General features: G+C 44.9%; 1 protein-coding gene across 2 annotated transcripts in view; it reads right to left on the bottom strand.

The window, feature by feature from the left end:
- Positions 1-13057, bottom strand: part of LOC149372652 (putative fatty acyl-CoA reductase CG5065) — a 38595-nt gene that overhangs the window by 8764 nt on the left and 16774 nt on the right. Inside the window, exons 8-10 of one of the 2 annotated variants that reach the window (XM_089567212.1) lie at positions 10677-10721; positions 10311-10429; positions 41-277 (exon numbers count right to left, since the gene is read on the bottom strand). In XM_089567212.1, the coding sequence (XP_089423338.1) occupies positions 41-277; positions 10311-10429; positions 10677-10721 (401 nt within the window). The remainder of the gene's footprint in view (positions 1-40; positions 278-10310; positions 10430-10676; positions 10722-13057) is intronic. The other variant, XM_089567213.1, reaches the window with a different exon arrangement.

A 13057-nucleotide genomic window follows, 5' to 3' on the forward strand; every position in this document is an offset into this window, starting at 1 on the left:
GAAAGTGCAGGCAAACATGGTGTATGGTCAGATAACAAACCTCGGCTTCCGTCCTATCAGCTGTAGAGCCAAGCCTCCAACGTATGCGGGCAGGTAATGCAGGTACCAGAGAGCGTTGTGCCACATGTGGCTGCTGGTAACCGCAAAGTTGGGGTAGCGGACCATGTAGGGCAAGGGGTGTCGCAGAAAGGACCTCTGTATTGTGGCTATCAGATCGCCCCATGTCTGCCTCTTGAAGTCTCCGCTCGTGCAGTGGTACACTGCCACGTGCTCTGGCCTGCACAGATCGTGGACAGCTCATGGTTATCGCCGAGTGAACCAGTGGCCGGTTCACCCAGGTAGCACCAAAACATTACGATAATGTTACATTTTTGTTTTAAGCAAACGTTATTTCAATGTGCTTCATGTTTTTTTTTACGTTTTTATAATGTTACATTTAAACATTACATTAACCTTCCCCGAACATTAATGGAACGTAGGAACATAAATGTATCATAAATGTGTTTGTTAGCGGGGTTTAACGTCCCAAAGCGACTCAGGCTATGAGGCATAAATGTGACACCTCGAAAACGGTAAAGCGGCCCTACACAGAACTTACGGCGCTTTGCAAGAACCAGCAACAAGGGCGACACTTCAGCTCCACTATACAGCGCAACATGCAACTCAAATTCATTCACCTCTGAATAGATATCACGAAGTCAAGCTTACATACCCATTACTGAGGGGCGCCCCATGAGTGACAGTGGCGAATGGGTAATAACACATTCACTAGCCACGATCTGTTGTGGTCAAGGTTGAATTTCTTACTGAGGCGTGAGCAACCACAGGCTGCCCCGCGGGCTTTAAAGGCCCCGTGCCCACCCCAGCGCAGCAGACACTCTCTACCTCTCTTTGAGCGAGCCTCCTCTCCTTCCATTCCCTCCTCGAAATTCTTCTCTCCCGCTCCTCGTCGAGTAGGCTCGGCAAGGCAAAATCACCCCTTCCTTCTCCGGCGTAAGCCGGAGGCGTGGTGTCTGTGGAGTGCGTCACAGGGCGACGTCATGGCCCCGCCTTCAATAGAATTCTTTTCTTGGTTTTTGCATTTTCTCCGCACACTGAACGATCGAGAGGCGCGATCGGCTCGACCACCTAGACTTGTTAGCGAGCGCATCCTTTCATACATCTGTTTGTCATTCCCAGTTAACGAGCCACCTTTTCATTTTCTTTTAGGCCTCCCCACCGTTTCACGTGCGGAGGGGCGGAAGTCGGTTGTGTTCGAAACACACGGCGAAGCGCGGACCCGGCAACCGCCCGTTTGCTTTTCTCCATGCGTGTTTGTGTTCTGTGTGTTTGTGTCTTTTCTCCGCTCCAAAGCATATGTCATTCATTGGAGTCAAGGCGTACGCAAGATGCACGAAAGATAAGGGGTGTGTGTGTGTGGAGCGGTCATGTGGGCGAGCGAGGGAAAGGCTCTGCTGCACTACTAATTAAAACCTTGTTTTGGGGGGCTCGCATAGAAGAAAAGAAACTGAGAAGGGAGCGCGCACGCAGAGCGTCTCGTGACGTGATCACGGCGGGGGGGGGGGGGAAGGGGGGGGGGCGAACCAACTCCCTCAGTTTTACTATTTTTTTTACTTTTTATGGCTAGGGTTCAAGGCTGTCGCCGCACGCTCCCTCCGCAGTTTTTTTTTTTTTTTGTTCCTTCATGCGGGTTGTAGGCATGAGCCAGAACCACGGTGTAAGAATAATTTAGGTGCTGACACTCGCCGCTCCCCGTAGAGAGAACGCGCGGGCAGATTGTGTTCGCAGATGACCTTGAATCAGCGGTAGTTTTCGCCGCAAGGGTACAGATGGCGCTGTAGTATGGGAGCCCAGGGGCCCGCGCTGCCCGCTCGCGTGCGTTCAGAAATTTTCACGCCACGCGCGGGGTGAATACACGTGGTATAGGTGCAGAAGTGTACTTGCTGAAACTCGTGTGTGTGTGTGTGTGTGTGTGTGAAGGCTTCTCCGGATTCTCGAAAAGTGTTTGGTTGTGCCTGTGAGTCCTGTGAGTGCATTGTTCGGCTGATTGGTATTCTGCTGGGATTCACTCAACGTATACCACGCCGCGGCATGTGACGCCGAGTGCAACTAGTTGCGCTCAGGCTTGCTGCGCTTCAAAATGGGCAAGAAGTGCTTTGTACCGAATTGCAAGTCGGGGTATCGGACATGTACGGAGCGTGTGTCGCTTTTCAAGGCTCCGCGTGAACCCGAACGTTTAGAAAAGTGGCGACGGGCGATTCCGAGAGCAGACAGAGTTTTGCAGCCTACCGACCACGTGTGCGCGAAGCACTTCCCGAATGAAGTGATCTCTGCAACATATCACGCGGAATACAAGGGGAACGTCCTTCTGCACGCACAAAAAAAGCCGGTGCTCTCACCCGACGCTGTGCCTAGCATTTTCCCGAATTGCCCAGGATACTTGACTGTGCAGCAAAAAACGAGAAAACCTCCGCGGAAACGGCAGGCTCTGCCGCCGACTTCTCAGAAGCCTAAGAAGCATGGACAGCCAGAAGCGTCGAATGCTTCTGAAGAGCTACACCTGGCCGTTGAAAATAAACCAAGTTTATTGCTGGTTGACACAACGAGTTCAAAATATTCTGATGCCGAATCAACAGACGCGCCTTGTAAGAGGCCACGCTTGGATTTCAGCAGCGTCGCGCCCCCTCCACGTGAAGAAAAGGATACTTTTCAACACGATATTGACACATTGAGCGGCACGTGCACTGCCGACGCACTTAGTCATACAGCTGAAAAGGTAATTTCCTGTTTTAAATTCAGGTGGCATTCCTCCAGCCGCCTCACCTAAGCTCACTAGGGGCAACAAATCATGATATTGTTCTACAATAACTACTGAGCGGAAATTATCGTAAATACGATACGGTTGCTGCAGCCGTGTTTTCTTCCCTTCAGTATATTTATTTGATTATAATTAATTAGCCAGGATCTCATTGGACATCTAAGAGCACAGTGTGCTAGTAATCGCATAAGCTTTGCTCACTATTAGGTGGCATTCGGAAAGTGCACATTCATTTATTTAATTTCAGCGCCGTTCAGGCGTTAAAGAAGAGGTTGGTAACAGGAAAATTTTAGATTAATAAGAAATAATAAAATAGCAAGAAACATATAACACCGACTTGTTTAAGAGAATTAATGACATAATATAGATGACGTAAACGAAACTTTGGCTTAGTTCGGACGGCAGAAACATTCCTGATCCTATCATTTCTTTTCATTCAGCAACAAGTTTCTTCCTCATCTCAAAAAACTACGGAGCAAGAGAGAATTCATGGACCAACGCAAGAGCAGCGACCCACCGAGTCCCTGTTCCTCCAGGACGGAGGACAGCAAATGACAATTTCCGCTCTGTCATGCTGTGCTTCCAGCCTTAAACTCCCAAGTGAAGCCTGGGCAGTCCAAGTTTCTGACAGATTTGGAGTTAAATCTGTTGTTTTCAGTGAGCTAGAATTGCCGAAAGAGAGTAACCAGGCGCCTTTTCATAGAAAAGTACTAGAAGTAACCACATCACATAATGACTCCTTGTCAGTGAAATGTTTTGTTTATGGCCGTTTTGTTAACGTACAGACCATAAGTTCTGGTTTGCCCATGAATTCCCTAGCTGATATAGAGTGTGCAGTACGGGTCTTTCATGAAATGCATGTGTGTGCAGGTGGTCCCAGTGGTGAAATGTACAATAATATACGCCCCGAGTGCGCATATATTGACAAATGTGGAACCTGGCGGCACAACCGTTGCCTACTAGTGACAGAGAGTACAAGTTGCAATGCATGTGCTAAGTTAAAAGATGTACTTCGTATTCATGCTGCACGAAAGAAAAAGAATTCTCAACTGAAACACATTCGCATTCCGGCCAGTCCGTCGAAAAAAACACACATTGAAATGTTGCGGCGCGCCAGGATTGCCTGCTACAAGTCAAAAGTGCGGCTTCAAAAACAAAAACATAATCTTGAACAAGAATTGGCTAACTGCAAATCAAAACTACTAGAAATCAGTAATGAAACACTCGAACGCCTTTCCAGAGAAGCAAACCTTCCTGAAGCGCAAAAGCTGGTGTTGAAAGAGTGTGTGGCTGCAGGTAAAGCTCGCTCAAAAAACGGTAGAAGATACTCAGATGACTGGATCTTGCTCTGCCTTCTCCTCCATATTAGGTCACCTGGAGGATACAGATTCTTGATGGAGAGTGAAATTCTCGCCTTGCCTTCAGTACGAACAATACACCGCTACATCTCATTGGTGGGCTTTAAAACAGGCTTTGATAGTAAGTTCTTCATAGCCTTAAAAAAGAAACTTGAAAAGAAAGATGACTTCAAGCGGCACGGTATTATCATCTTTGATGAGATGCAAGTCCGTAAAAGTAAAGCTGTCAACTCAAAGACAATGACCTACGTCGGTCTGGCATCAGAGACGGAAAACAGTAGCGAGCTTGCAGACCATGCTCTTGTTTTTATGTTCTGCCCTTTTGGTGAAAGTTATGCTCAGCCAATAGGTGTTTTTGCAGCAAAAGGTGCCACGAGGGGTACTATTCTTGCACAGTTGCTCCTTCAGGCAATTTTACTTATGGAGGAAGCTGGAGCAATAATTCATGGGTTTGTTTGTGATGGAGCTTCGACAAACAGGACTATGTGGCGAACACTGGGTATAAGTGGGTCACTAGAAGCCTGCCGGAACTCCTTCACACATCCAAGCGACCCCACACGAAAAGTTTTTGCATTTTCTGATGCTCCACACCTCTTTAAATGCATCAGAAACCGTCTTTTGCAACAAAGGTACCTGAAAAAGGAGGGACGTTGGATTAGGTGGGAGGACTATGCAGCAGTTTATAAAGAAGACCAAGCGAATGTTGGAGCTTTGAAGGTGTGTCCAAAAATTACACATTCCCACATTTATCCAAGCAACTGTGAAAAGATGCGGGTAAAGCTTGCCACGCAAGTGTTCAGTCGCTCGATGGCAGCAGGTATTGAATTTTACAGAAACCGTGGTGTGCGCAGTCTGGGAGACACTGAAGCCACGGAAGAATTCACATTGTTTCTTAATAATCTTTTCGATGCCTTGAACCGGCGGTTTCCTCATGAAGGTGTCACAAAGCAGGGCTCTGACCTAGGCATTCTGTCACGTGGGGTAGAATGGTTGGATAACTGGGAAAAAGAGCTGCAGAGTGGAAATATCACGAAAGATATGTTCCTGACAAAAAGCATCTCTGAAGGGCTCCGAGTTACCTTGAGATCAACTAAAGAGCTTTGTGAGGTTCTTTTGCATCAGTACGAGTTCAGATACGTTCTTACAAATAAAATGAACCAAGATCCGATCGAAAGATTCTTTGGCAAGATAAGACTTGCTGGAAGCCAGAATGACCATCCTTCAATGCCAACATTTATGCAACTGTACAATACAATGTCCATTTACAGCCTTCTGAGGCCTCCCAAGTTTGGGAATTGCTGCATGGTCGATGAGAAGCCATTACTAGACGCATCAGACTTCAGAGCCCTGATCGAACTAGGCAGTGCAAGCAACTCTTCGCCTGGCTTCATTGATCAGCTAAAAGAAAAGCTTGATAAACTGATTCTTGTTGAGGACTGGGAATGTGAGGATGTTATCACATAAAAACGGAAAGGATACAGCGCAAGTCGTTGACTGCATACTTTACTATGTGGTTGGATTCTTGAGCCGAAAGTTGATGAAAGCCACCACGTGCGATTGTTGCCGGTCTGCTTTTACCATTCGGCAAAACAGCTCTGCTGAAGCATCCCTGACCAACACAAAGAGCAGGGGTGGACTGTTGCATCCCAACGCGAATCTCTTTGAGCTGTTGAGAGTAGCTGAGGAGCACTTTGCAAAAAATGCCGACAGTCAGTCTGTATACTGGGAAACGGTGGAGCATGTGCTTGACACAAAGACCTTGACTTTTCCATGTGCTCAGCACAAAGAAGAGGTCATTGCACAAATTCTGCACTATTTCTTAACCATGAGAATGAGGCAGCACTGCAAAGCTGCAACCATGAACTTGAAAAAACAAGCTCAAGAGAAAAAAAAGCTTGCAAAACTTTGTTCATCCTGAATCGTGTTGCCAAGTTTACATAATGTACTAATTTTGTTAGATTTTTTGTGAATGTATGTTTTAAACAGTTTGTGCCATGCAATGTATAGTTTTGTAACAGAATAAATTATATGTTCAGCCCCCCCTTTCAGCATGCCATTCCTAATATTCTACACAAATGTAAGAGCAGTGTACACACCACCAGACCTACTTCAGGTCGGACATTTTTTTTTCTAATATAAGAGCGCGCATTGTTCTCTTGAAATGACAGAGTAGAATAGAAAAATTATGCCCATTCATGCGCAACTAGCGCAAGATATACTGCTTTGAGAGTTGCGATGGATTTAGCCGTGTGACATGCCCTTCATCAAGCTGTACTGCACACGGCTTGCAGTACCGGCGCAAAGTATAACCGCCATCGCCTTAACACTGAGCAGAAGTCTGCGTAGGGGTTGCGTGTCGAGCGAAGTTTGTAACCAAGTACATGGGTAAGCTAGAGGTGCAATGGTTCAAGGTGCTTTGAGGACGTTTATTTTGGAAAGAGGAAGATGAGCAGCGGCGGCAGCCGCACCGCTAGCGCACAGCGCGAGATTGCTGTGTTGACGACCGAAGCTCGGAACGGCATTTTGGCTAGCTGTCCTTATGCTATTTCCCCGAAAATCCGGCTACAATTTATTTATTTTTGCTTTAATTAGCTAACATTGGCGGGCGCAACTAGAAAATACGAATGATACACTGGCTTCAACGTATGCTAGCTACCAGAGCTATAATAAAAACGTCGTCGAGAAATCAGTTGCACATTCATTTAGATAATCAGTCTTGTTACTGCAGAATCCCGGTGTATTCATGCCTGTGCATACTTTTCTATATACCCCGATATCGAGCTCGACAAACGAGCAACGCTTAGCATCGATAACCTACGCAGCGCAAATCCGAGAGCCTCCACCTACTAGCGCCACCTGTCGCCGGGAAACGGAAACAGCGCCGGCGGCGAACACAACCAGGACGGTGCGCCGGCCGCAGTGTCAACACCTAAATTATTCTTACACCGTGGCCAGAACAGAAGGCGCTGCGGAAAGCCTTGTGCAGACGACGCGACGCCAAGGCTACGCCCAACGTTCTCCCGTCAGTCAGAACGATGCACCAATGGAGTGCCTTTAGCGAAAGTAGCCCCCCTTGACGTCAGCGGGGTGCAGAGTAGTGGGCCGGGCCCGTTTTTGAAGGAAGGAAAGAACGAACGGGCTTTGATTTGAATTTTCGCAGCTTTTCGGGGCGCGCATGGCTCTAATATTTTGCAGAGGTTATCTGCGATGCCTCATCTATGCTGTGGGCTTGTTTTTCAAAAATGTCCGGACCGTGGTCCGTGGCCCTTTAAAGCTTGATAATAAAGATGTATCCGGCAGAGAGTTGGCAGATGCCTTCAACAAATTTTTTACCACCCTTGCCCATAACACGCCGTCAAGTGATTTCAACACCTATTTTAGCTCTTACAATAGGGACACAATATTTCTGAACCCAGTTACGACAGAGGAGGTTATATCAGTCGTACAAAACCTAAATACAGCCATAACTGTGACATTGACGGCATTCAAGTGAGGCCTGTCAAGCATGTTATAAGAGTTATTGCCCCTGTTCTTGCAGATATATTTAACTTATGCTTTACTACGGGCATATTTCCTAAAAAAATGCAAATAGCCAAAGTAACAGTTTTGTATAAGAAAGGAGACCGCAATGATGTAGGAAATTATAGACCAGTATCGATACTCCCAATCTTCTCGAAAGCTTTTGAAAAAGTTCTGTATACACGGTTGTCTGATTTTATTGATAAACATGACCTTTTGTCACCTAATCAATTTGGGTTTTGTAAAAATAAATCTGCCGAGTTAGCACTACTCGAACAAAAGGAATATATACTAACACAGTTTGAAAATAAGGCCTTTGTTATTGGTGTCTTCGTGGACTTCTCGAAGGCATTCGATTTAGTAAACCACAGTGTACTCCTGAAAAACTTGGAGCGTTGTGGTATTCGTGGACTGGCTCAAATGATCCTGAAATCATATCTTTCGCATAGAAAACAGGCTGTAAGCATAGACAATGTGACATCTGAACTAAAACTTGTTACTTCTGGCGTTCCCCAGGGTAGTATATTGGGACCATTACTTTTTAATATGTACCTGAATGATATCTCCAACATTAACTCCGCCGCTAAATTTATTATCTACGCTGACGACACCAGCATCTTTTTTACTGGAAATGATCTTGATCTCGTTGTTCGGGAATGCAATGACACCTTGAGTGAATTACAAAAGTGGTCCGAATCCAGATACATGCGTATAAATGAGAAGAAAACAAAAGCTGTCATATTTCGTCCTAAAAACAAAGTACTTCCTTCCCCCATCGAGATTAAACTAAACTCACGACGTATAGACATAGTTGAACAATTTAAATGCCTTGGAGTAGTTTTCTCTTCCAGCATGTCTTGGGAACACCACACGGACCATATTGTCACGAAACTGGCTCAAATAACCGGAGTCATAAGTCGGCTCAGATACGTCATTCCAAGAACAGTAAAGTTACTCCTCTATAATTCACTTTTCTACTCCTATTTAAACTACTGCCATCTAGTGTGGGGCACAGCTAGGGTTAGCTGTCTTCAGCGTATCTACATTTTTCAGAAAAAGTTCCTTCGTCATGTTTACAATGTCCCCTGGGACTCGCCAAGCAAAGATCTCTTTCTACAAAGTGGTGTGCTAAAAATACACAACTTGTATAAATATCGCTTGAGTGTCCGGTTTAAACTCGAAACACGTAGAAATGTAAACCACATACGTAAACTTGCCGAACTACATACCCGAGATGCAAGCTACACAACAAGGTATGCGGAGACATGGATAGTCCCGACCCCACGGTTAAACTCGGGTAGAGAACGCCTGCAGTTCACTCTTCCGTCCCTGCTAAACGCGTATATATGTAATAATTTTGACCTTTTCAGTTCGTCAAACAGGTCTTTGCGTGCTTTGTATGCTAGCGTGTAGAATTTTTGTTTTGTGTGTTTTTTTTCTCTTTTTTTTTCTTTGCTGCCATTACCTGAGTCTACCCAATGTGAATATTGTGTCAGTATTGTATAATGTTCTTTCGCTTTCTCTTGTACCTGCTCATTATTGTATACTTGTTATCACGCTTTGCAACTGCCTTTTGTATTAAAAGCCTTGCTGTCAAGCTGCTGCCAAGCGAAAGGGGGCTGCGGCTTAGTCAAGCTGTCTCTCACAGCTTTTTCTGCGCCTCCGCTGTCTGTATCTTTACAAGGCAGAAATAAAGAATTTGAATTTGAATTTGAACTGTAAGAACAGCAGGGAAAGTTCCGGGACGTGCTTAAAGTATATTTTTTATGTTGCTTTATAGTTATTATTCAAACATTATAATAATGTTTAGAAGGCTATATTAAAGGAATGTTCACTTTCAATGTTAAAAAAATGTTTCAGATATAACATGTAACGTTATATGTTAATTTTAGTGTCAGTGTAACATTCCAATGTAACATATAACCTTAAACAGGGAGTTCTCGAGACAAGTCAGTATCACAATAACTGATGGGCACGTTGGTCAGACATGATTTCTTGTGAAACAGCGCAACAGCACAAGGCCAGAGGAAAAGAAGGGACGATACACAGCGCTGATCAGCGCTGTGTATCGTCCCTTCTTTTCCTCTGGCCTTGTGCCGTTTCGCTGTTTCACAAGAAATCAAGTCAGTATCGTTGTACATGCGCTGCAAAAGAGGTGAAAACAGCCATATATTTTTTTACGTTATGAAGTTGAAAGGGCGTGTGTTGAAACAGATGGCCACAAAAATGATCAAAACTGGCATAGTATGCGTTCAAAAAATTTCAGCTCCTGCTTCTGAGTAACGATACTCATTACAGGGTTAAGGTGGCAATGTTACAAATCATGAGTTTCGCATATTGATATGGGTTTATATAAAATAATGCAGAATGGTTTCTTCCCATGTGTTTTCTTTAGCGCGCCTCTTTGGTTCGGATACCTGACATCCGAACACATCGCACAGTAGAGGCCCATGTTCTGTGCGATGTCAGTGCACAATAAAGAACCCCAGGTGGTCGAAATTTCCGGAGCCCTTCACTACGGCGTCCCTCATAGCCTGAGTCGCTTTGGGACATTAAACCCTAATAAAATAAAAAAATAATGAGTGCTCAAAAATTAAATGTGGGACTGGACTAACCTCGTGTTGGCGGTCCGCCAGGCGACGCATATCAGCATGTTGGCCACTATGTCCACGGGAATGATGTCAACTACGCAGTCCTTTTCTGCCATCACGGATGGTAGCAAGCCCAGGCCCAGCTGTGGAATATTCAGTATTGTACACGAATATCCGCTAAATGAGTGTGACAGGTTCTCCTACGTTTAAAGGTAGCAATGAGAAATACAATTCAGTACCGCTTGAACAAGGCCTAGCATGTTCATTGCTAATGGAGAAGTGAAAGGCACCTAAAAACAATTGTTGGCGCTAGGCTATTTTTCTTTCCGTGCCTTTTATTCGTGCATGATCTTGTGGGCAATGTATCTGATTCGGCTGATAACTACTTACCGACGCAGCAGCGCCAGTGCACGCCGCGAAGTTGTCTATCCAGCCCTTGAAAAGAAAAGAAAAATGAATGAATCGTCACGCTCATGTTCAGCAGATTTTCACGCTACCATTACGTTCTCTTCAAAATGGCCTGTCGGGAAATAACGCGGTGCGTCATCCGTCACATGCTATTAGCTGTGTGCCATGGCAGTATTATAGTGAACAGTATGGTGATAGGTCACTGCCATTAGCTGTGCGCCATGACATTATTACTGTGTAGCAGTATGGTGATAGGTCACTGCTATTAGCTTTGTGCCATGGCAGTATAGTGATAGGTCACTGCTATTAGCTTTGTGCCATGGGAGTATAGTGATACATCACTGTTATTAGCTGTGTGCCATATGGCAGCACGGTGATATGTCACTGCTATTAGCTGTGTGCCATGGCAGTATTATAGTGAGCAGTATGGTGATAGGTCACTGCCATTACCTGTGCGCCATGACATTATTACAGTGTAGCAGTATGGTGATAGGTCACTGCTATTAACTTTGTGCCATGGCAGTATAGTGATAGGTCACTGCTATTAGCTTTGTGCCATGGGAGTATAGTGATACATCACTGTTATTAGCTGTGTGCCATATGGCAGCACGGTGATATGTCACTGCTATTAGCTGTGTGCCATGGCAGTATTATAGTGAGCAGTATGGTGATAGGTCACTGCCATTACCTGTGCGCCATGACATTATTACAGTGTAGCAGTATGGTGATAGGTCACTGCTATTAGCTTTGTGCCATGGCAGTATAGTGATAGGTCACTGCTATTAGCTTTGTGCCATGGGAGTATAGTGATACATCACTGTTATTAGCTGTGTGCCATATGGCAGCACGGTGATATGTCACTGCTATTAGCTGTGTGCCATGGCAGTATTATAGTGAGCAGTATGGTGATAGGTCACTGCCATTACCTGTGCGCCATGACATTGTTACAGTGTAGCAGTATGGTGATAGGTCACTGCTATTAGCTTTGTGCCATGGCAGTATAGTGATAGGTCACTGCTATTAGCTTTGTGCCATGGGAGTATAGTGATACATCACTGTTATTAGCTGTGTGCCATATGGCAGCACGGTGATATGTCACTGCTATTAGCTGTGTGCCATGGCAGTATTATAGTGAGCAGTATGGTGATAGGTCACTGCCATTACCTGTGTGCCATGACATTATTACAGTGTAGCAGTATGGTGATAGGTCACTGCTATTAGCTTTGTGCCATGGCAGTATAGTGATAGGTCACTGCTATTAGCTTTGTGCCATGGGAGTATAGTGATACATCACTGTTATTAGCTGTGTGCCATATGGCAGCACGGTGATATGTCACTGCTATTAGCTATGTCCCTTGCACTATGGTGATACATCACTGCTATTAGCTGTGTGTCATGGCGTGTGGTAATAATTATCATGGTGACATGGCAGATAAAAAGCGTTCTAAGGTCGCTGCAGCTTTACTGCAATATCTAGCGGCTCCACTCCGATTAAGGCGGAATGAAAAGGCACCACTCTACTCAAGTCCGATAATTTATTTCATGTACTCGTTAGGACGTGAGGGATAATTAAAAAAAATTAAGCGGCGGTCAGGCAGTTCAACAAGTCCATCACCCCCTTACAAGAGCAGCGAGTGACGGGCTTGACTAGCTGTGTTGTGGACTTGGCAGTCAGAAATCATTTTAACGGACCATTTTTAGGTTATATAATACTAGTGTAAAAGTTCGGCTCATCAGCATTAATCCGAATACATTTCTCAAATCTGGGTGCTCTCATGAATGTACAGAGGAAATTTTGCAGATGTGGGTCTAACAATTATGCCTCTATGGGTTTCTTAATGCTCTCTGTGACGGACCTATGTGTCTAGCTGCGTACTTAAACCAAAATTACTAATAATGTCATGGTGAAGCTCAGGGAACGTAGAAGTTAATTGGTCGCTGGGAGAGGAAATCTAATTTCGACAAATCAACCAGCTTGAAACGCTGCTCAGAGCGCGCCCATTGGTACGCAGTTCTTGAAAAGGTGACTGCGGCGGATCGCATTGAGTGCTCTGTGTTTCCCGATTGAACTGTGTGTTTAGTTGCACAAAGCTGAAGACACGAAACTTAGTGGATGTTTTGCTTAATCTTAAGGTGTGCTTTGGTTAATTACGATCTTAAACATCTTTTAAAGGTTGCTATTGATGACGCGGACTGATTTTTGGACAAGTTCGAAAGGTACATTTTAGAAGCGTGAGGACAAAATTCGGATTCTGAGCAGGCGTATTATTGTCATTATCTTATCAAGTGCTATCAACGTTAATGATGTACTGCTCCAAGGTTATTTCGCGTTTAAAATGGCCGTTGTGATGCTCAGTGAATGT

The sequence above is a fragment of the Amblyomma mixtum genome, chromosome 1 (assembly GCF_055824585.1).
Source record: "Amblyomma mixtum isolate Tamu chromosome 1, ASM5582458v1, whole genome shotgun sequence".
In the NCBI taxonomy this organism is placed as follows: domain Eukaryota; kingdom Metazoa; phylum Arthropoda; class Arachnida; order Ixodida; family Ixodidae; genus Amblyomma; species Amblyomma mixtum.